Below are 22265 nucleotides of genomic sequence, written 5' to 3'. Positions count from 1 at the left end.
TGAAAGAATAATTCTTGCATTAACATACTGAGCACTGTTCCTTTTGCAAGCTTTCTGGTTAAGAATGTTAAAATTCTAATTCATTTTTAGACAGATTATGATATGGTGGATTACCTGAATGAACTAAGAGAAGGTTGTCTGGAGGCATATACTGGCATTATTCAGGGCCTGAAGGGTGACCAAGAGAATGTACATCGTAAGTTTAATTGTATTATATGATAACATCTGTAATTAAATTCAAAGGTGTCCACTTTAAAATAGACAAGTTTTCTTTCTTGTAGCTGACGTCATGTTGGTACAACCAAGAGTAGAATTCATTCTTTCCTTTATTGATCACATTGCTCGAGATGAAGATCATACTGATGGAGTTGTAGCTTGTGCTGCTGGACTGATAGGGTAAGTGTGCTTGGGGTAGGTAAGGATATGAATGTATGATTTTAAAAACCCACCAACTAGTAATTGTTCAGATTTACTGCTTGATAAGGAGTATAGGAAGTATGTTCTCCAGATATGTTAGTTTACTCATAGTTTTAAAATTTGTACTTTGGGGTTTATTCCTTTTAATATGATCTGTCTGTTGTAAAGTTAGTCATGTAGCACAAACAGGCCCTTTGACCCAATTGGTTCATGTGGAGAAAGATGCCCCATCCAATGAATTCAATTTGCCAGCCCTTAGCCCATAACCTTCTCAGTGAGGGGTTCCCAGCCAGGGGTCCATGTAATTTTAAAAAAAAATGTTGGGAACCCCTATTCTAAACCTTTCTAACCCATGTACCTGTGCAACAGTGTATTAACTTGTTATTTGTATCAACCTCAACCACTTTTTCTGGTAGCTGATTCCACAAATAGCAATCTGTGTGTGTGTTTTAATCTGAGTTCTTAAATCTTATACCTATGCCTTCTGGAGATGGGGGAGGGGGTTTGGTGGCTAGGATAGAGAGACCGAGTGCGTTCACCCAATCTGTGCCCTTGATTTTATACACCCCTTATAAGATTGTAGCAATTTTCTGGAGAGGGTCAAAACCTGTCGAGACAATAACTGCTTCAGGTAGTTTCCATTTTCTGTAACATTAGTGATTTAAACATTAATTTCTATGCATTTTAGAGATTTATGTACAGCATTTGGGAAGGATGTACTGAAACTAGTTGAAGCAAGGCCAATGATTCATGAACTTTTGACTGAAGGAAGACGATCAAAAACAAACAAAACTAAAACTTTGGCCACATGGGCTACAAAAGAGCTTCGAAAACTGAAAAATCAAGCTTGGTAAGCTATTGCATCGAAGAATGTCGAGAATCTCTAACCAGTTGAAATAGGTCTGATTAAAATGTAGAGATCTTCTCAATTTATTAAGTATTCTTTAATATAATCATTGTAAATTATGGTAAATAATACTACTCCCAGACTTAAGTGGTGACTAGAAATGTGTTAAATGTGCACTGCTAAGTTCCACAACATACATTGTCTTGTTTCAGAGATCCGAAGACATGATACTTGGTACAGACTATTCAGTTTTATACAGGTTTTCCCCACTATTCGAAGGTAGAGCCTTCCTATGAAACGGTTCGTAAGCTGGAATGTCGTCAAGTGAAGAAGCAATTACTATTTATTTATACGGGAAAAATTTGTGAGAGTTCACAGACCCAAAAATAACCTACCAAATCATGCCAAATAACACAATCTAAAATAACAGTAACGTATAATAAAAGCAGGAATGATCTGATAAATACGCAGCCTATATAATGTAGGAATACTTTTGTACAATTATTGCAGCACTGTCCACCGCAGCGAAATCTCATGCGAGTGGTCATGGCAGCACTCGCGGCAAAAACACTCGGCGCAAGCGCTCTTGGCAGAAACACGGCGCAAGTACTCCCAGCAGACATACTCTTTCCAGTAACCTTTAAGCTATGAAGCTACCAAATAACACATAAAAATACACAGCCTGTATAAAGTAGAAATAATGTACATCCAGTGTGGTTTCACTTACCGGAATCGGAAAGACAGTGAGCACACTGATGGTGTTAGGCTGGGGTGGAGGAGACTGGGGTGTCATCTCATCGTCATCTGTTTCCATCAGGGCAGGCAGGTCACCTATGTCTGCCTGCCTTGATGTTGAAGGTCGAGTTTTGTCGTCTGATGTGGAAGGCTTGAAAACGACAGTATGCTTGACTGCTTAGCCTCGCGCATTTTTCTATCATACAGTTCTTTGTAAGCACTCAAACCATCCTGCAAATAAGCCCTAAACCTACGTACCCTTTCAAAATTAAAGTCGTACTTTTCTGCAATCATTGCAACGTTGTCAATCGCAGCAAAAATCTCACGCAATTGCTTCCCGTTCAGTTCCTGGATGACTTCGCTTTCGAGCTGTTCGCTACTGCGTTCGGTTTCAATTGTTATCCTTTCCTCTTCATCAGCTCTTCATCTCTCAGTTCTTGGTCATGGGATGCTTATTATGTCTAGTTTTACGCTAAGTGTAACATCCTTGCGTGCTCTTTTACGTGCTAACGGATGCACAAAATAAATCGACATAAAGCACAGATGCTCACAGGCACGTGTTTAAGCAATGCCGGCTAGAATGCAGTTCCAGGAGAGGTGCTCAGGGCGCAAAAGGTGCTGCCTTATTTCGTAACAGCGAGGTGTCATAAAGCGAATGTTCAAAAATCGGGGGACACCTGTACTTCAATGTGTTGAATCCAAGACTGGTTAATCTCAGCAGGATAGGGTGTTTCCATTAAGTGAGCTTCAACGGAAATTTCTAGATACAATATCTTTGAGGCATGTGTTGATTTTTTTTCTCCACTCGGCCATCCATTTTCGGTGGCTGAACTTCTGCCGTTTCATGGGAGCTTCTGTATATAACACTTAAAGTTCCCAATTGAATCAGTTTCTTGATCACGAAGTGATAGGTAGTTGCAACTTTTGAAAAATTTGCTGCACTTTGTGAAATAATTACTCATAGTAAATCAAAAATTAAATCATTGTAATTGGTTTGCTTCCAAAATAGGCAGTATATAAATTTCCATTTTAAATTTCAAACTGAAGTCAGTTGTAAGTTATGGTGCATGATGCAATTACAGATAAACCCAAGAGAGTAGCTCTCAAGAAGCACTTTCATTTCTCGTGGGCTCATTGTGGGAGGTTTCAATTGTGAGGAAATCTGGGATTGTTGTTAAAGTCATTATGGAATTGGGAAAAGTTTTAATTAGAAATTTAAGTTTATTGGAAAGGGGGAAAAGTCTGAAGAATGGAAGGAAGATACCCATTGGCATTGGAACACCCAGATTAATGTAACAGGGAAAGTTGCTTAGCAGTGGAGAGCCTTTCTTTCAGAGTATGGGGTTGGGTGGGGGGGGGGGGGGGTGATGGGAGAGAATAACTGTAGCTGTCTGACCACAGTAGTAGTTTGGAGGTGGTTAAGACTGGTTAGATAATTTTAATCTGAATTGGGTTGGGTTGCTAGACTATTAAATAAACTATGATCATAAGTGTGATGTGCAGAGAAAAAAATTGATGGATTATAGTGGCATTACAATCAGTGGAAAGTATTCCATTCAGGGTTCTGGTTTCAATGATCAGGGCAAGTGATGTGCCCTGAGCAAATATATGGATGCTCTGGGAGGAGGGTGGATAGAAGGTGCGTGTAAAATGGAAAGGACTTCAGGGATCTTCGTTTACACTTAGATCAGCTGAGCAACAGTTGCAGTGTTCCTTAATTTGGCTGGAAACTGCTATCCAATGGAGGGGTGGGTGGAGAGTGAGGATTCTCCAAGGTTCTTGGAATCATTTATTGCTTCATTTTAGGTTGGTCACTTTCAAAATTGAGTTGGATGTTTTGACAGCTATTAATAGGTTTTGATGACTTTGTGTTGCAGATTTGTGTCAACATTGGGATAAGGAAAACACCTGAGACCCCACTGGAATTCTCAAATCTTTGGAACAGAAGTGAGGAGTGTGCAAGGATGTTGAATGTTTGAGAATGTGCGAGTGAGTGAGTGAGGTTTGCATCACACCACCTGATCCAGCAGTATCCAGGATTGAACGCCGCAACAAAGGCCAACGTAACCTGCAACAAGAACGAGAAGAAGACCCCTTCTGTCAAACAACGGGAGTGTTTTCAGAAAATAAATTCCAAAAGGATTGAGCATTGCTGCTGGGAGGAAAATCCAATCCTCAGCCTGGCTGATGTAATCGTACTACATGGAAATTGGTGCATGAGTTATGAGGTTGAGGTTCTTGGTCAGGGATGAGTGTGTGAGTGAAAAGGCATACACTTTCTCTACTTCAGATTCATTACAATTTACTTAAAATGGTTAGCATTTGCATTAAAGAGTTCAATCTACTGAAGCAGCACAATGAGAGTTACTGTCGGGAAACACTGATGAATGCTCAGAGCTTCCTTGTGCGAAGCTTTCAGCTAGACTTCAGCCTAGTTTAAGGAGATGGTATCCCCTTTTTAAGTAGCTTGCATTGGCTATATTTTAAACCCTTGAATCAGATTCAAGCAACATGCCATTTAACCTATTCCAACTATTTTTGAAAATATCCAATATAGTTTCTCTAAAATACAACAGATTTTGTATAGACCTTTAGAAAAGGTGGCCTATTTTTAGCAGTGTTACTGCCATTTGCTTTGGAAAAAAAATAGATGCATTGTGTTCTATGAGGAGGCTGGCATAGAAAATAACTGGTGTGTTTAGGTGTTCTTTTTCCAAAATTCAATGCATGTAGGCTAACAAAGGGATTGTGGTCATGCAAATGTGGTGGGCTGGGGACAAATAATTTGACATGGCCCTATATTTAAAAAAAAAAAAAAAAATTTTTTTGGTGTGGTGATGGTGATTACAAACCCTCTTTTGTCTTTCTACAACCCCACCCCCATCACCACCATTTTTGCCGACCCCGATTTTTAAAAAAAAAAATTGATGGCTATTTGGCCGCAGATAGGCTGAGGGCTTGTCGCTTTATCTTCATACATGAAGGATACTATCTCTTTAAAAGGAAAAAAAAGCCTTTCTTTCCCCTGTGTAAAGCGAACTAAAACTGTGAAAAGTGTAAATGATGCAGAGGGATTTGAAAAGGTTAAAGAAATCAAAATGAAAATACATTATGCCCTAATCTGCCGGATAGCACTTTGGAATCCCTTCCCCTCAATTTTCAATTTGTACTGTAGCAGCTGAAACAACAAGAGTGCCAAAGATTTACTAATTGTATTCAGGTCATGCTTTGGATTTCTAAAGAGCTTGGAGGAAAAAACATCAAATTTCATATTGAAAGTGGGCATGCAAAATGCCATTCAAACTGCTTGGTGATTTATCTTGTATTTGATTAGGAACGTAAAACAAGTTTTATTTATGTCTCACTGCATTTGGTATCAGACATTAACTAAACAGGGCACACTTGTAAACAAAGTGGCATATTTTTCCAACCAAGTCTGAATTTAAAAAGTGTCAAAACATTCCCCAGCACAACTGGTACTTACATTTTACATTATGTAATCGCTGAAATAAGTACTTGTTCCACACAATATAATCCAACTGAAACAGGGTATTGGATATGTGCCTTAGTGTCAGAGGTTAATGCAATTTGGTGGAGTTAATCGTACCACTTCAGTGTAGGCTGAGAAGAGAGGCACCATGTATTTACACTGGCAAAAGGGTGTTTTATCCAGTTAATAATTGAATACTGGGAAAGATCTGGGCCTTTTCATGCCTTTATTTTGTACTTTGGAGATCGTACTGATGGGGAATTCTGATCATTCCTCAGTGCTACCTGTTGCTGTCCTGTGGGCTTTCAGCTGTAGAAAACAGGATAATAAAGTACACTGAGAAATAGAAAATATCTGTCTTAATGTGATGTTTTTGTTCTGGTCAAAGTATTAAAGAGCAATAAGTTTCCATAAGACATGGAACAGATCAGCCCTTTGAGTCTTTACCATTCCATCGTGGTTGGTTTATTATCCCTCAACCTCATTCTCCTGCCTTCTCCCTGTAACCTTTGATGCACTTACTAATCCAGATCAGGTCTCCAATCATGGAAGATTTTTCATGTCACTGGACCAAGATTTTTGATGCCAAGAGAGTGGAACCGCCCCTGTGTAATGGCTTTTTCCACTATAAAACTGCTCATTATTTTAACCCTTCCTGAGATTCTTGTGAACCTGCTAGAGACTCTCCAATGGCAGCATGTCAATACAAAAAATACTAATAGCAGTAAATAATACTGAGCACATGAGTTGTAAAGTCACATAGGTTGTGAAATCAGTGTTGTAGTAAATGAAGTTCCTGTTCCTCCTCTCTGATGGCAGCAATGACAAGTGTGTGTATCCTGGATGGTGGGTGAGGATGTTGCCTAGTTACCTGCCTGGTCCTGGTTGACTTGAGAATAACATTGGGTATAATGTTTTGAATTTTAGGCATGGCATGGTGTGAGCTGCCAGTATAGGGCTCTCACCTTAATTGAAGAAATTTAATGTGGGTGAGGAGCCTTGCAAAATGGCCATTGGGCATATGAACCACAAGTGAGAACTGACTGGTGGGTACCAAAGGTAAATGAGCTGCCCAGAATGGACATGGCAGGTGCCTTCATGAGAGGTGCTACACATCCCTGGGCACCCCATACACTTAAAAAAATAGTACTGCCATTTTGGTAACACTGATGCAGCATACCAATGATATGGGTTCCATTATGTCCTTGGGTACTATCTTCACGGTTCTTGTACCTGTTATCTGTGGTTTCCTTGTTTTCTGAAGTTTTAAGTCAAGTGTGTTGTCATCTGCGCAAAAATAAGTGAGGTTCAGATAGGAAGGAGAACTTGCATCAGGATCATAGGTACAGATAAGTTGTGCAAGGACAAGGCACTAATGCAAATAAAAGGTCTATGGTAGTGCAATAGATAATATCCTTATTAAAATAAGATTGGAGTTGTGCTGAAAACCATAAATACAAGAGAAGAGATGCTGGAAATCGACAACAACAAATATAAATGTTGGAAGAACTCAAGTTCAAGCAGCCTCTGGAAATAAACAGCTGACATTTCAAGACAGGGCCCTTCATCAGGAGTTGTGCAGGTCAATTCAAGAACCTGATGGTTGTAGGAAAGTAGCTTTTCCTCAGTCTGGTGCTGTGGAACTTCATGCTGCTGTACCTCCTGGTTGTTAGTAGATTAAGATTCAGATTTATTTATCACATGCACTGTACATCAAAATAGTGAAATGCATCATTTGCACTGACAACCAACATAACCTGTGTGTGCTGGGTGCAGCCCACAAGTGTCACACATTCTAGCACCAACAAAGCATGCCCACAGTGCTTGGCAGAACAGAATGCAAGCATCAAACAGCAAAAATAAGTCCCCTTCCTCCCACAACATTTACATTGCACTCAGCAACAACTTGCACACGTTGTCAGTAAGACCAAAGAATTGATTATGGATTTCAAAAAGGGTGAGGTGAGGGTACACACACCTATCCTCACTTGGAGATCATAAATAGAAAGGGTAGGGTAAGCAGTTTCAAGTTCCTGGGTATCTGAAGATCTATCCTAGGCCCAACGTATAGATGCAGTTACTAAGAAGGCATAACAGTGGCTTTATTTGATTAGGAGTTTGAGGAGACTTGGTGTGTCACAAAAAACACTTGCAAATTTCTGCAGATATACTGTAGAGTGTCTTCTAACTGGCTGCATCACCATTGGTGGGGTGTATTGCATAGGATCAAAATAAGCTGCTGAAAGTTGAGAACTCGGCTCCATCGTGGGTACTAGCCTCCCCAGCATCCTGGGCAATCTTCAAGGAGCGATACCTCAAAAAGGCAGCATCCATCATTAAGGACCCCATCACCGAGGACATGCCTTCTCATTGCTACCATAAGAGAGGAGGTACAGGAGCCTGAAGACACACAACTATTCAGGAACAGCTTCTTTCCCGATTCAGAAATCATCCAATTTCTGAATGAATATTGAACCCATTAACACTACCTCACTACTTTTATTTACTCTTTTTGCACTATTCATTTAATTTAACTTTTTAATATATTTTAATTTACAGTTATGTTTCATAATGTGCTGCTGTTGAATCGTGACATATGCAGGAGATATTAAACCTAATTCTGATTCTGACATTGTGCAGTCTGGGAATGAGATAACAATTGGAGTGACTGGTGATATCGATGCACACTGCCCTAACCTGCCTTATCCCTCAATTGCTAGAGTTACAACATTCACAAAAGCTTCTTTCACTGATAGTTATCTCTGTGTAGACTGTAAGATATAGGAGCCGAATTAGACCATTTGGCCCATCGAGTCTGCTCTGCTGTTTCATCACAGCTGATTCCACTTTCCCTCTCAGCCCCAATCTCCTACTTTCTCCCGATATCCCTTCATTTCTTGACTAATCGACCTCTACCTTAAATATACCCAATGACTTGGCCTCCACAGCTGGCTGTGGGAACAAATTCCAAAGATTCACCACCCTGGCTAAAGAATTCTTCCCCATCTCCTTAAAGGACACTCCACATTCGATAGGTTTCAATGAGGTTCCCTGTAAAAATGCTATTCCCTTTTCTCATTTCCTTCATTTTGATTGCATCTGTTCTCAGTATGTGGTTTTCCTTTTCAGGACATTAGAGGTATCCTCCTCCTTCAGAGAATGTGGTTTCTCATTCTCCACCACTGATGCTGCCCTCCTTCATTTCCCAGACATACACACGCACCCCATTTTCCTACTGCTCTAACGGGGAGAGAGTTCCTCTTGTCCTCATCTACTGCCCAACGAACCTCTACATCCAACACACCATTCTCCGCCACTTCCGTCATCAGCAACAGGATCCTACCTCTCCCTACTCTATGCTTTCTGCAGCAATCGCTCCTTCCATGACTCCCTTGTCCATTCGTCCCTCCTTACTAATCTCCTTCCTGGCACTTATCCCTGCAAATGACAGAAATGCTATAACTGCCTATTCATTTCCTCCACCTCCATTTAGGGCACCAAACAGTCCTTCCAGGTGAGGCAACGCTTCAACTGTGAATCTGTATAGGTAGTCTATTGTGTCCGGGGCTCCCAATGTGGCCTCCTCTACATTGGTGAGACCCGACATAGATTAGGGGATTGCTTCGTTGAGCACCTCTGCTCCATCCACAAAAAGTAGAATTTTCTAATGGCCAAACATTTTCATTTCATTCCTGTCCATGGCCTCTTGTGCCACGATGAGGCTACTCTCAGGATGGAAAAGCAGCACCTATAAATATATATATAATTCTGTCTAGTTAGCCTTCAACCTGATGGTATGAACATCAATTTCTTCTAGTAACTCTTCCCTCCTCCTTTTCCCCAATTTGGCTCTTTCCTCTTCTCCTCACCTGCCCGCCACCACCCCCTGGGTGCCCCTCCTCCCTCCCTTTCTCCCATTGTCCACTCTCCTCTCCTGTCAAATTCCTTCTCCAACCCTTTACCTTTCCTGCCCACCTGGCTTCACCTATGACCTTCTAGCTATCTTTCTTCCCCTCCCCTCACCCTTTTATTCTGGCATCTTCCATCTTGTTTACCAGTTCTGAAGAATAGTCTCAACCCAATATGCTGACCGTTTATTATTTTCCATAGATGCTGCCTGACCTGCTGAGTTCCTCCAGTATTTTGTGTGTGTGTGTGAGTTACTTTGGATTTCCAGCATCTGCAGAATCTCTTGTGCAGGTGATACGTGAGACCAGGTAAAGGTGGGTGCGGGAGGGGTGATGAAGTGAGAAGAGGTAAAGGGCTGAAGAAGGATGGTGAAATACGAGAGAAAAGAAAGAAAGCGGGGCACCAGAGTGTGGTGGGGAATGGGGTGTGGTAGAACCTGGAAAATTTGAGTCAATCTGGGGAAATATTAAAGGGGTTGAGATATCATCATTATGTGCCATGTCGTATGATATAGATGATCATGACTTTTCTACAGAAGTGGTTTGCCATTGTCTTTTGGGCAGAGTCTTTTCATGACAGGTGACCCCAGCCATTATCAATACTTTTCAGAGATTGTCTGCCTGTAGTCAGTGGTCACTTAACCAGGACTTATGAGCAGCCAGTGCAGATCACACGACCATCCACTCCCTTCTCCCATGGCTTCACGTGGATGGGGGGTGGGGGGGGGGTTCTAAGCAGGTGCAGCTAGCGGAGGGAAGGAGAATGACAGAGATATATCAGAATCAGGTTTATTATCACCGGCATGTGTTGTTTGATTTGTTAACTTAGCAGCAGCAGTTCAATGCAATACAGAATATAGAAGAAACCAAAACAAAATAATAATAATAAATCAGTTACAGTATACATATATTGAATAGATTAAAAATCATGCAAAAACAGAAATAATATATTAAAAAAGTGAAGTAATGGCCACAGATACAATGTCCATTTAGGAATCGGATGGCAGAGGGGAAAAAGCTGTTCCTGAGTCGCTGAGTGTGTGTCTTCAGGCTCCTGTACCTCCTCCCTGATGGCAGATGGAAAGAAGCTGTTCCTGAATCGTTGAGTGTGTGTCTTGAGGCTCCTGTACCTCCTCCCTGATGGCAGAGGAGAAGAAGCTGTTCCTGAATCGTTGAGTGTGTGTCTTCAGGCTCCTGTACCTCCTTCCTGATGGCAGAGGGGAAGAAGCTGTTCCTGAATCGTTGAGTCTGTGTCTTCAGGCTCCTGTACCTCCTCCCTGATGGCAGAGGTGAAGAAGCTGTTCCTGAATCGTTGAGTGTGTGTCTTCAGGCTCCTGTACCTCCTCCCTGGTGACAGAGGGGAAAAAGCTGTTCCTGAGTCGCTGAGTGTGTGCCTTCAGGCTCCTGTACCTCCTCCCTGATGGCAGAGGGGAAGGAGCTGTTCCTGAATCGTTGAGTGTGTGTCTTCAGGCTCCTGTACCTCCTCCCTGGTGACAGAGGGGAAAAAGCTGTTCCTGAGTCGCTGAGTGTGTGCCTTCAGGCTCCTGTACCTCCTCCCTGATGGCAGAGGGGAAGGAGCTGTTCCTGAATCGTTGAGTGTGTGTCTTCAGGCTCCTGTACCTCCTCCCTGGTGACAGAGGGGAAAAAGCTGTTCCTGAGTCGCTGAGTGTGTGCCTTCAGGCTCCTGTACCTCCTCCCTGATGGCAGAGGGGAAGGAGCTGTTCCTGAATCGTTGAGTGTGTGTCTTCAGGCTCCTGTACCTCCTCCCTGGTGACAGAGGGGAAAAAGCTGTTCCTGAGTCGCTGAGTGTGTGCCTTCAGGCTCCTGTACCTCCTCCCTGATGGCAGAGGGGAAGGAGCTGTTCCTGAATCGTTGAGTGTGTGTCTTCAGGCTCCTGTACCTCCTCCCTGATGGCAGAGGGGAAGGAGCTGTTCCTGAATTTCTGAGTGTGTGTCTTCAGGCTCCTGTACCTCCTCCCTGATGGTAACAGTGAGAAAAGGGCATGCCCTGTGTTGGAGGTCCTTAATAATGGATTCTTCCTTTCTGAGACACCGCTCCCTGAAGATGTCCTGGGTACTTTGTAGGCTAGTACCCAAGATGGAGCTGACTAGATTTACAACCCTCTGCAGCTTCTTTCAGTCCTGTGCAGTAGCCCCCCTCCCCCCCCCCATACCAGACAGTGATGCAGCCTGTCAGAATGCTCTCCATGGTACATCTGTAGAAGTTTTTGAGTATATTTGTTGACATGCCAAATCTCTTCAAACTCCTAATGAAGTATAGCCACTGTCTTACCTTTTTTATAACTGCATTGATATGTTGGGACCAGGTTAGATCCTCAAAGATGTTGACACTCAGGAACTTGAAACTGCTCACTCTCTCCACTTCTGATCACTCTGAGGATTGGTATGTGTTCCTTTGTTTTACCCTTCCTGAAGTCCACAATCAGCTCTTGTACTTTATTGTCACCAAAACAATTGATACTAGAGCGTACAATCATCACAGTGATATTTGATTCTGCGCTTTGCGCTCCCTGAAGTACAAATCAAAGTAAATGTAATAAAAATTTAAATTATAAATCATAATTAGAAAATAGAAAAGGGAAAGTAAGGTAGTGCAAGTCAGGTCTGGATATTTGGAAGGTTTGGCCCAGATCCGGGTCAGGATCCATTCAGCAGTCTTATCACAGTTGGAAAGAAGCTGTTACCAAATCTGGCCGTATGAATCTTCAAGCTCCTGAACCTTCTCCCAGAGGGAAGAGGGACAAAAAGTGTGTTGGCTGGGTGGGTCGTGTCCTTGATTATCCTGGCAGCACTGCTCGGACAGCGTGCGGTGTAAAGTGAGTCCAAGGATGGAAGATTGGTTTGTGTGATGTGCTGGGCCGAGTTCACAATCTTCTGCAGCTTCTTCCAGTCTTGGACGGGACAACTTCCATACCAGGTTGTGATGCACCCTAGAAGAATGCTTTCTACGGTGCATCTATAAAAATTAGTGAGGGTTTTAGGGGACAGGCCAAATTTCTTCAGCTTTCACAAGAAGTAAAGGTGCTGGTGGGCCTTCTTGGCAGTGGACTCTGCTTGGTTAGACCAAGTCAGGTCATTTGTGATATTCACCCCGAGGAACTTAAAGCTTTTGACCTGTTTCACCTGCGCACCACCGATGTAGATGGGGTCGTGCAGTTTGCTACTCCTTCTGAAGTCAACAACCAATTCCTTCGTCTTGCTGACGTTGAGGGATAGGTTATTGTCTTCGCACCATGCCACCAGGTTCTTAATTTCCTCTCTGTACTCAGACTCATCATTACCCAAGATACGGCCAACAATTGTGGTGTCATCAGCAAACTTGTATATTGAGTTTGATGGAAACTTGGCTACACAATCATGGGTGTACAGTGAGTACAGCAGGGGGCTGAGTACACAGCCTTGTGGGGCACCAGTGCTCAGAGTGATTGTAGAGGAGAGCTTGTCCCCTATTTTTACAGCCTGGGTCCTGTCTGTGAGGAAGTTGAAGATCCAGCTGCAGATCTGAGTGCTAAGACCCAGGTTCCGGAGCTTAGGAATCAGTTTATTTGGAATGATGGTATCAAAGGCAGAGCTGTAGTCATGAAAAGGAGCCTTACATATGCATATTTATTCTCCAGGTGTTCTAAGGAGGAATGTAGAGCCAGAGAAATGGCATCTGCCGTTGACCTGTCGCTCCGGTAGGCGAATTGCAAAGCGTCTTTCTGATTCTTTTTCTTATTCTGATTCTTTCGTCTTACTGACGTTGAGTGCCAGGTTATTGCTATGACACCACTCCACTAGTCGGCATATCTCACTCCTGTACGCTATCTCGTCACCATCTGAGATTCTGCCAACAATGGTTGTATCATCAGCAAATTTATAGATGGTATTTGAACTATGCCCAGTCGCACAGTGATGGGTATAGAGAGAGTAGAGCAGTGGGTGCCACCAGGTGGTAGTCATTAAGGTAGCTCACATTATTCTTAAGCACTGGTATTGTTGCCTTTTTAAAGCAAGTGGGAACTTCCACTTGTAGCAGTGAGAGGTTGAAAATGTCCTTGAATATTCCCACCAGTTGGTTTACACAGGTTTTCAGAGCCTTACCAGGATGTCCAGCAGGACCTTCCACCTTGTGAGGGTTCACTCTCTTTAAAGACAGCCTAACATCGGCCTCTGAGACAGAGATCACAGGGTCATCAGGTGCAGCAGGAATCTTCACAGCTGTAGTTATATTCTCCCTTTCAAAGCCGGCATAGAAGGCATTGAGTTCATCTGGTAGAGAAGCATCTCCACCCCGTCACCCAACAGGCAGAAGAAGAACTGGAAAATTTGAGTCAATCTGGAATGATAAAAATGGGTTGAGACATGATTAGTGTAAAACCAGAAATGATGGTGGGTACAGACTTGGACTGTTTGTACCTACAAGGACCAGAGACTTGATCATTACCTTCAAAACAAGTTTCTGCATACTAAAAGAAGCTAGGAATAGGGCAAGAAATTGGACAGCTGAAGATCAGATCCAACTATTTTTTATGTAGACGCAATGACTAGCTCTACCTCTCTGCTGGCTATTGCTGCCATCACAGACAATGGTATATTTTTGTAGATGCAGATAAGGTCAATGCAGTTAATTTTAACTGAATTCATGTGAAGAAAATTCTTGTTTTGTTAAAGGAAGAAATGATTTTTTTGTAAATCTGGCTCACGACCAGACTATGTAACAGTTTCTTCCCCCAAGCTATCAGACTCCTCAATACCCAGAGCCTGGACTGACACCAACTTCCTGCCCTCTACTGTGCCTATTGTCTTGCTTATTATTTATTGTAATGCCTGCACTGTTTTGTGCACTTTATGCAGTCCTGGGTAGGTCTGTAGTCTAGTGTCATTTCTTTTTTCTATGTTGTTTTCATGTAGTGCAGTGTAGTTTTTGTACTGTTTCATGTAGCACCATGGTCCTGAAAAACATCTCGTTTTTACTGTGTACCGTACCAGCAGTTATGGTCAAAATGACAATTAAAAAGTGACTTGACTTGTCTAAACTTTCAAGTTAAAAATCAATTGAATATTAAGGAAAGAAATACACGTTGTCTAATTTTTGAATTCTGATCAGAAAGACAGAAGTATTTTTGGAATGTGGAGATCTTGCCTGTTTGTGGTGAAATACAATACCTTTTAGAGTCCAGGATGAAACCAAATGCATTAGAGGAATGACACTTCACTTTTCACCTGTGTGCTCCACAAATCTCCCGTGCTGAAATGATGAAATTATCTGTTTGGATGGCATTCAAACAACATTTTTCCATTGTACGTGTGACAATAATAAAACAAATTCAAAGTTCAAAATAAATTTATTATCAGAGTACATATATGTCACCATATACAACCCTGAGATTCATTTTCTTGCAGCATACTCAATAAATCTATAATAGAATAATAACCATAACAGAATGAATTAAAGACTGCACCAACCTGGGCGTTCAACCAGAATGCAAAAGGCAGCAAACTGTGCAAATACAAAAAGCAAGAAATAATAATAATAAATAAGCAATAAATATTGAGGACATGAGATGAAGAGTCCTTGAAAGTGAGTCCATAGGTTGTGGGAACATTTCAATGATGGGACAAGTGTAGTGAAGTTATCCCCTTTGGTTCAAGAGCCTTATGGCTGAGGGTTAGTTCCTGAACCTGGTGGTGTGGTCCTGAGGCAACTGTACCTCCTTCCTGATGGTTCAGGGGTAGTAATTGTTCCTGAACCTGGTGGTGTGGGTCCTGAGGCTCCTGTACCTCCTTCCTGATGGTTCAGGGGTAGTAATTGTTCCTGAACCTGGTGGTGTGGGTCCTGAGGCTCCTGTACCTCCTTCCTGATGGTTGAGGGGTAATAACTGTTCCTGAACGTGGTGGTGTGGGTCCTGAGGTTCCTGTACCTCCTCCCTGATGGTTGAGGGGTAATAACTGTTCCTGAACGTGGTGGTGTGGGTCCTGAGGTTCCTGTACCTCCTTCCTGATGGCAGGAGCAAGGAAAGGGCATATTCTGGGTGATGGAGGTCCCTGATGATAGATGCTGCTTTCCTGTGACAACGCTCCATGTTGTTGTGCTCAATGGTGGGGAGGGCTTTACCTGTGATATACTGGGTCAGATCCACTACTTTTTGTAGGATTTTCTATCCAAGGACATTGGTGTTTCCACACCAGGCTGTGAAGTAGCCAGTCAAAATACTACTATAATGTGAAGTGCTTCAGGTTGGGCTGTTTCTTGAATGCAGACGACATGCAGTTTCGTGAGTGCTTTCTTATAATTGGCCGCTGGTGGTATATAAGCTGCTGTCAGGATCACTGATGAGAACTCCTGAGGCAAATAGAATGGTCTATATTTCTTGGATAGGTATTCTATAAGACACAGGAGCACAATTAGGCCATTTGGCCCATCGAATCTGCTCTGCCATTCCATCAAGGCTGATTTATTATCCCTCTCAACCTCATTCTCCTGCTTTCTCCCTGTAAACTTTGACAGGCTGATTAATCAAGAGCCTATTAACCTTCATTTTAAATATACCCAATGTTACTAGATAGTACCCACCTGCTTCAAGCAGGCTTCAATTATACCGGTGTCTAAGAAGAGGGTGGTGACCTGCCTGGATGACTATCGATCACCCAGTGGCACCTCCATCCACAATGTTGAAGTGTTATGAGAGGTTGGTGTTGAAGCACATCAGCTCCTGCCTGAGAGGTGACTTGGATCCACTCCAATAGTCTACTGGAACTACAGGTCCACAGCAGAAGCCATCTCATTGGCTCTTCACTCAACCCTGGAGTATCTGGACAGCAAAGGTGCGTACATCAGGATGTTCTTCATCAATTGTAGCTCAGCATTTAACACTATCATCCCCTCAAAACTAATCCAAGACCTTGGTCTCAATAGCTCCTTGTGCAATTGGATCCTGGATTTCCCCAGTCAGTTCGGATTGGCAACCTCTCCTCCATGATCTCCATCATCACAGGGGCACCATGGGGATGTGTGCTTCGCCCCCTGCTCTACTCACTTTACACCTATGACTGTGTGGCTGAGCACAACTTCAGCACCATATACAAGTTTGCTGACGACACCACTGTTGTGGGCTGTATCACAGCAGGTGATGAATGAGCCTACAGGAGAGAGATTGAAAACTTGGCTGAGTGGTGTCATAACAACAACCTCTCACTCGATGTCAATAAGACCAAGGAACTGATTGTAGTCTTCAGGAGAGGAAAACCAGAGGTCCATGAGCCAGTAATTATTGGAGGATCAGAGGTGAACAGGGTCAGCAACTTTAAATTCCTGGCTGCTACTATTTCAGAGGACCTGTCCTGGCCTAGCACGTCAATGTAATTACGAAGAAAGCATAACAATACTGCTACTTACTTAGGAGTCTGCGAGATTTAGCATGATATCAAAAACTTTGACAAACTTCTACAGATGTGTAGTGGAAAGTATATTGACTGGCTGCATCATGGCCTTTGAGCAGAAAATCCTACAAACGGTAGTGGATCTGGTCCAGTACATTATAGGTAGAGCCCTCCCAACCATTGAGCACATCTACATGAAACACTGTCATAATAAAGCAGCATCCATCATCCGAGATCCCAACCACCCAGGTCATGCTCTTTTCTCACTGCTGCCATCGGGTAGAAGGTATAAGAGCCTCAGGACTCACATCAACTGGTTCAGGAACAGTTACTATCAACCATCAGGTTCTTGAACAAAAGTGGATAACTACACTCACTTGCCCACCCATTAAAATGTTCCCACAAGTAATCATCTCACTTTGACTCCTTATCTCATGTTCTTGATATTTATTTATATTTACCTTTGCACAGTTTGTTGTCTTCTGCATGCTACTTGATCTTGCATTGACCCTGTTATAGTCACTATTCTATAGATTGGCTGAGTATGCCCACAAGGAGATGAATCTCAGGGTTGTAAAGATGAACTTTGAGACTAAAACTTACCTTGAACTTTATATTCTCCACCACATATCTAGAGAGATTTTTTACAGTTTCAGATGTCATTCCAAATCATTGTAATCCTCTATGGAGTAGAGGTGATGCCATACTTTCCTAGTAATTGCTGGGTCCAGGGCAGGTCCATAACACTGAGGAATTTATTGTTACCAATTTATCAACACACCACAAGTTTCCTCCCTGGATGATTCCCGTCTGCCCACCCCACCTCCCTTATTTTTTCCATGTTCTACTTTCCTCTCCTATCAGATTCCATCACTGCAGGTTCCTCCAAGGTTCAATTCAAGTTTGAGATAGTTTAACGTCATTTCCAGCACACAAGTGTGAAGGAAGGAGAACAAAATAATTGTTACTCTGGATCAGATGCAGCACCAAGTAAAACACAACAAGATAAAGAACACAATAATAAACAAAAACTCAATAAATATAAATGCATAATACAGCTTATAAACACAGATTGATTGTGTGTCCATACAGTGACGCTGGGCACAGGTGTGTCTGTGCACAAGGTGACTCTGACAGGAAATGATAAAGCAGTGATGGTTGGGGGTGTGGAGGGGTGGGCTAGTGGGTGGAGGTGTTGATCAGCCTCACTGCTTAGGAAAAGTCACTGTTTCTGAGTCTGGTTGTCCTGGTGTAGGAGTGGGAAAAACAGTCCATGAGCAATTTCTTGCCCTATTCCTAGCTTCTCTTAGTATGCAGAAACTTGTTTTGAAGGTAATGATCAAGTCTCTGGTCCTTGCAGGTACAAACAGTCCAAGTCTGTACTGACCCTTTTTTCCAGCACCTCTCTGTATATTCCCAACCGCTCTGGAGATATAGCTCTGCCAAGGGAGGTGTAAGGGGCTCCTTCCCTCCACTGGCCTGCAGGTCACCCTTGGGCGAGGTGTGGCACCTGCTTACCCCCGCAGATCAGGGTGACGCGAAACCGTGGAGCCATCACAAGTCCTGGTTATGCGACCGCTGATACCGATACATTGGTCCTGCTGAAGGGTCCCGGCCTGAAGCATCGGCTGTTTACTTTTTTCCATGGATGCTGCCTGGCCTGTTGAGCTCCTCCAGCATTTTGTGTGTGTTGCTCAAAATTTCCAGCATCTGCAGATTTTCTGTTGTTGATGGACATAGAAAGACCATGATCGCCACGTCATACAACATAATCAATGAAAGAGCCTATTCCCACCCTTTCCTAGCCAGCTCTTGCCCTACCCTGATGAAGGGTAGCATCCACCTTACCCTTTTACACTAATTTCAGTAATTTTATGTCTTGCACTGTCTGTAGGTGATAATTGACTCCGAGATCCGCTGATTACTGTTTTTTTTTAATTCGTTCCCTTAAGAGGCCTAACAGACTTCCCCTTTAACATGACGTAACGATGACGTTCCAAAGACATCAGCCAATAGCAGGAGGAGTTTGTGGCGGTTGTGCAGTTTGAACGGTCGGCCGGGTGAGTGAGCGAACGAACGATGGGGGAAGCGTTGGTCGCGGCGGGAAGGTGAGTGCGACCGCGGACAACCCGGGGTGTGGGCGCTGAACCCTGACGGATTCACAGTCTCACCAGTTCGGTGAACCGCTCCTCAGGCTGTAACCTTCCCGACCCTCTCCGGTACTGGAGTGTTGCCCCTCCAACCCCACTGCCTTCCCGCACTTGATCCAGACGGCTGCCACCACTCCTCCCAACCGAACGGGGGGTACTGCCCTCTTCCTCCCCCATCACTCTCCCCACAATCCCGTCCCATTTAACTACTCCCCCATATCCGCCTCCTGCAACCTCCCCCTACTTCCTCCTCACTGTGTACCTACTGTCAGAGTAGCCTGTAGAAGTAACTAAAGTTAAAAGTAAATTTATTGTCAAAATACATATACGTCACCATATACAATCTTGATATTCATACTCAAATCATTACTATAGCAGAACCAATGGAAGACCGCACCAACTAGGGCGTTCAACCAGAGTGCAGAGGGTAATAAACTCTGCAAATGCAAATATAAATAAATAGCAATAAATTACGAGAACGTGAGATGAAGAGTCCTTGGAAGTGAGTCCATTGGTTGAGGGAACATTTCAATGATGGGGCAAGTGAAGTTATCCCCTCTGGTTCAAGAGTCTGGTGGTTGAAGGGTAATTACTATTCCTGTAATTACTAACGAGTCCTGAAGCTCCTGTACCTTCTTCCTGACGCAGCAGTGAGAAGAGGTAGTGGGACCCTAATGATGGATGCTGCTTTTCTACAAGTGTTTCTTGTAGATATGCTCAATAGTGGGAGGGCTTTTTATAGGATTTTCTGTCCAAGGGCATTGGTGTTTTCTTACCAGGCTGTGACACAGCCAATCAATATACTCTTCACTACATATCCATAGAAGTTTGTCAAAGTTTTAGATGTCATGCCAAATGCCTGCAAACTCCTTAAGTAGAGGCGCTTCATAATGGCGCTTACATGCTGGGCCCAGGACAACTCCTTTGAAATAATAACACTGAGGAATTTAAAGTTACTGACCCTCTTCACCTCTGATCCTCCAATGAAGACTGGCTCAGGGACTTCTGTTTTCTCTCTCCTGAAATCAATAATTGGTCCTTTGGTCTTGCTGACAGTGAGTGAGAGGTTATGACTCCTCTCAGCCAGATTTTCAATCTCCTACCTGTAAGCTCCCCCTGCTTTGGCCTATGACAGTGTCATCAGCATTTGTGGATTGTGCACACTGCAGCCACGATACTTTAGTGACGGAGGGATGTTAAAAAGAGGAGTGCAAACTGCACCTTTCATCTACAGGTGACTGAGTTCCTGGTCAAAGAATATTGTAAATAATAAAAAAAAGTCAATCATTTTTAGCTCAGAAGTGATGAGCACAGCACAAAAAATGTCCTTTGCCTCTTTATAGCCTTCTAAAGCAGACTACAGCTCGAGAAATGCTTTCAGGGAAGTCTTTACTCTTGTAATGTGGGGCAACAGTGATGAAATCATGAGAGCACACTTTCACAAACAACCTTGAAATAATGACATTCAGATTTAGAGATACAGTACAAGCCACTCAATTACACCCATGTAACTAATTTACTAACCTGTATGTCTTTGGAATGTAGGAGGAGAAACCAATGCGGTCACAGGGAGATTGTACAAAGTCCAGAAAGTAGCAGGAACTGAACTGGGTTTACCGTTGTGCTAAACACTACACTACAGTGTTGCCCTGAGGGTGATATGGCAGCAAATGATGTCCTTTGTGTTAACAACCTTTTTTGTGCCATGGACTCCTACCATTAACAGGCGACCATGGACCCCAGATTGGGAAGCCTTGTGCTAGAGAGTAAACACATTAGCTTGTTTTTATTTCAGAATCGGGTTTATCATACGTCATGAAATTTGTTTTGTGGCAGCAGTATGTACAATGCAATACATAAAATATCTCCAAGTTAAATTGACCATAAGAGACAGGAGCAGAATTAGGCCATTCAGCCCATCAAGTCTGCTCCACCATTCCATCATGACTGATACCCGATCCTACCCAACACCATACAAATAGGTATAAAAAAATAAACTGTGCAAAAAGGGAGAAAAATAGTGAGGTGGTGTTCATGGACTGTTCAGAAACTGGATGACAGAGGGGAAAGGAGCTGTCCCTAAAGTGTTGAATGTGCGGGAATGGGACCCGGTCTTGGGGTTTCACGACTGGCTGTAATTCGATATGCCAAGGATGCAGCCTAAGAGCTTTGCTTGCCTTTGGGGGTCAGAGATCTTGTGGTTCTGGAGACGGGCAGAACGAAGGTCAGTGCCTCTGCAGGAATCCAGTGTGTCGTGGGAGACGGAAGATCGAAAGCAGTGAGCTGACTGTGTGCCCAGAGACCCAAGTTCTTTGGGCACAGAGCTTGGAAAAAGTGACGCAACAGACTTTTAACATCATAAATCAGCGAGTTGTTTGCTATGTCTCCCGTCTCGCTGTGAAATGGAGACATCTCTACCTCCCTTATTACGGAGAGAGAGGGAGCTTGTGGTGTGTCGAATACCGGGTGAACAAGTAGTCTTTGGGGTGACTGCAAGTCTGTGTCTTTGCTGTTGCTCTGCTGCACGCTTGAGTGCTCGGTGGCGGGTGCTGATGCATTTTTTTTTACTGGTGGGGAGGGGGAATTGTTGCATTGCTGACACGTAAGGGATGAGGGAGCTGGGGGCTTTGGGGTTGTAACATTTAACTGTCATTCATTCTTTGGGGCACTCTGTTTTTGTGGATGTTTGCGAAGAATAACTATTTCAGGATGTATATTGTATGCATTTCTCTGACTTTAAATGTACCTTGCTGAGCCTGCAGATGCTCCTGAACCTCCTTGCTGATGGTTGAAACAAGAAGTTGTCTTGTCCTGGGTCCTCAATGATGGATGCCATCTTTTTTTGAAGTATCACCTTTTGAAGGTGTCCTTGATGCTGGGGAGGCTAGTCCCCATGATGAGTTTACAGCCCTCTGCAACTTTTTCCAATTCTGTACACCGGAGAATCCATACCAGGCAGTGATGTAACCATGGTACATCTGTTGAATGCTGGTTGTTTTTTATAAAACAGTGCAGGACCTTGGCCTACAAAGTTCTAAGGACAGAAAGCTTCAGAAAGTACCTCCAGTGAAATAATCACTGATTGCAGTGAACCTTAAACACACAACCATCTCATTCCTATCTTTATGCATTTGATCATAACATTATAAACTATCCCAAGTCATTTCACGGTCAGAGGGGAATAATCAGACAGCCATATTAACTCTGCCATGCACCAAGCCTGGCTGCGAAAGGAGGAGGGTTGGGCGTGGGGCCAGCAACCCATCCCGTAAAAACCCAGAGCTACAGAAACACCAACAGAAATTCCAAATACGTCATCCCTGGGAGAGGAAGGAC

General features: G+C 43.2%; 2 protein-coding genes and 1 long non-coding RNA gene across 4 annotated transcripts in view; 2 read left to right on the top strand and 1 right to left on the bottom strand.

Moving 5' to 3' along the window:
• The window catches only part of LOC132385582 (importin subunit beta-1), a 44119-nt gene extending 38279 nt beyond the window's left edge, over window positions 1-5840 (top strand). The window contains exons 19-22 of the mRNA XM_059957747.1: window positions 91-196; window positions 282-396; window positions 1106-1267; window positions 3877-5840. Of these exons, the coding sequence (XP_059813730.1) occupies window positions 91-196; window positions 282-396; window positions 1106-1267; window position 3877 (384 nt within the window). The 3' untranslated portion in view covers window positions 3878-5840. The remainder of the gene's footprint in view (window positions 1-90; window positions 197-281; window positions 397-1105; window positions 1268-3876) is intronic.
• A 5697-nt stretch (window positions 5841-11537) lies between these two features.
• On the bottom strand, window positions 11538-20106 carry LOC132385585 (uncharacterized). Its single transcript, XR_009509199.1, has 3 exons — window positions 19891-20106; window positions 18298-18500; window positions 11538-13735 (listed from the first exon to the last, which is right to left on the bottom strand). It is a non-coding gene; the product is annotated as an uncharacterized LOC132385585 (long non-coding RNA).
• The window catches only part of si:dkey-225f5.4 (uncharacterized), a 40305-nt gene continuing 36830 nt past the window's right edge, over window positions 18791-22265 (top strand). For both annotated transcript variants that reach the window (XM_059957750.1, XM_059957748.1), the window contains exon 1: window positions 18791-18887. In XM_059957750.1, the coding sequence (XP_059813733.1) occupies window positions 18859-18887 (29 nt within the window). In that variant the 5' untranslated portion in view covers window positions 18791-18858. The remainder of the gene's footprint in view (window positions 18888-22265) is intronic.

This window comes from Hypanus sabinus (genome assembly GCF_030144855.1).
Source record: "Hypanus sabinus isolate sHypSab1 chromosome X1 unlocalized genomic scaffold, sHypSab1.hap1 SUPER_X1_unloc_11, whole genome shotgun sequence".
Taxonomy (NCBI): Eukaryota; Metazoa; Chordata; class Chondrichthyes; order Myliobatiformes; family Dasyatidae; genus Hypanus; species Hypanus sabinus.
Note: the sequence above shows the minus strand (reverse complement) of the source record. Positions and strands in the feature narration are given on the sequence as shown.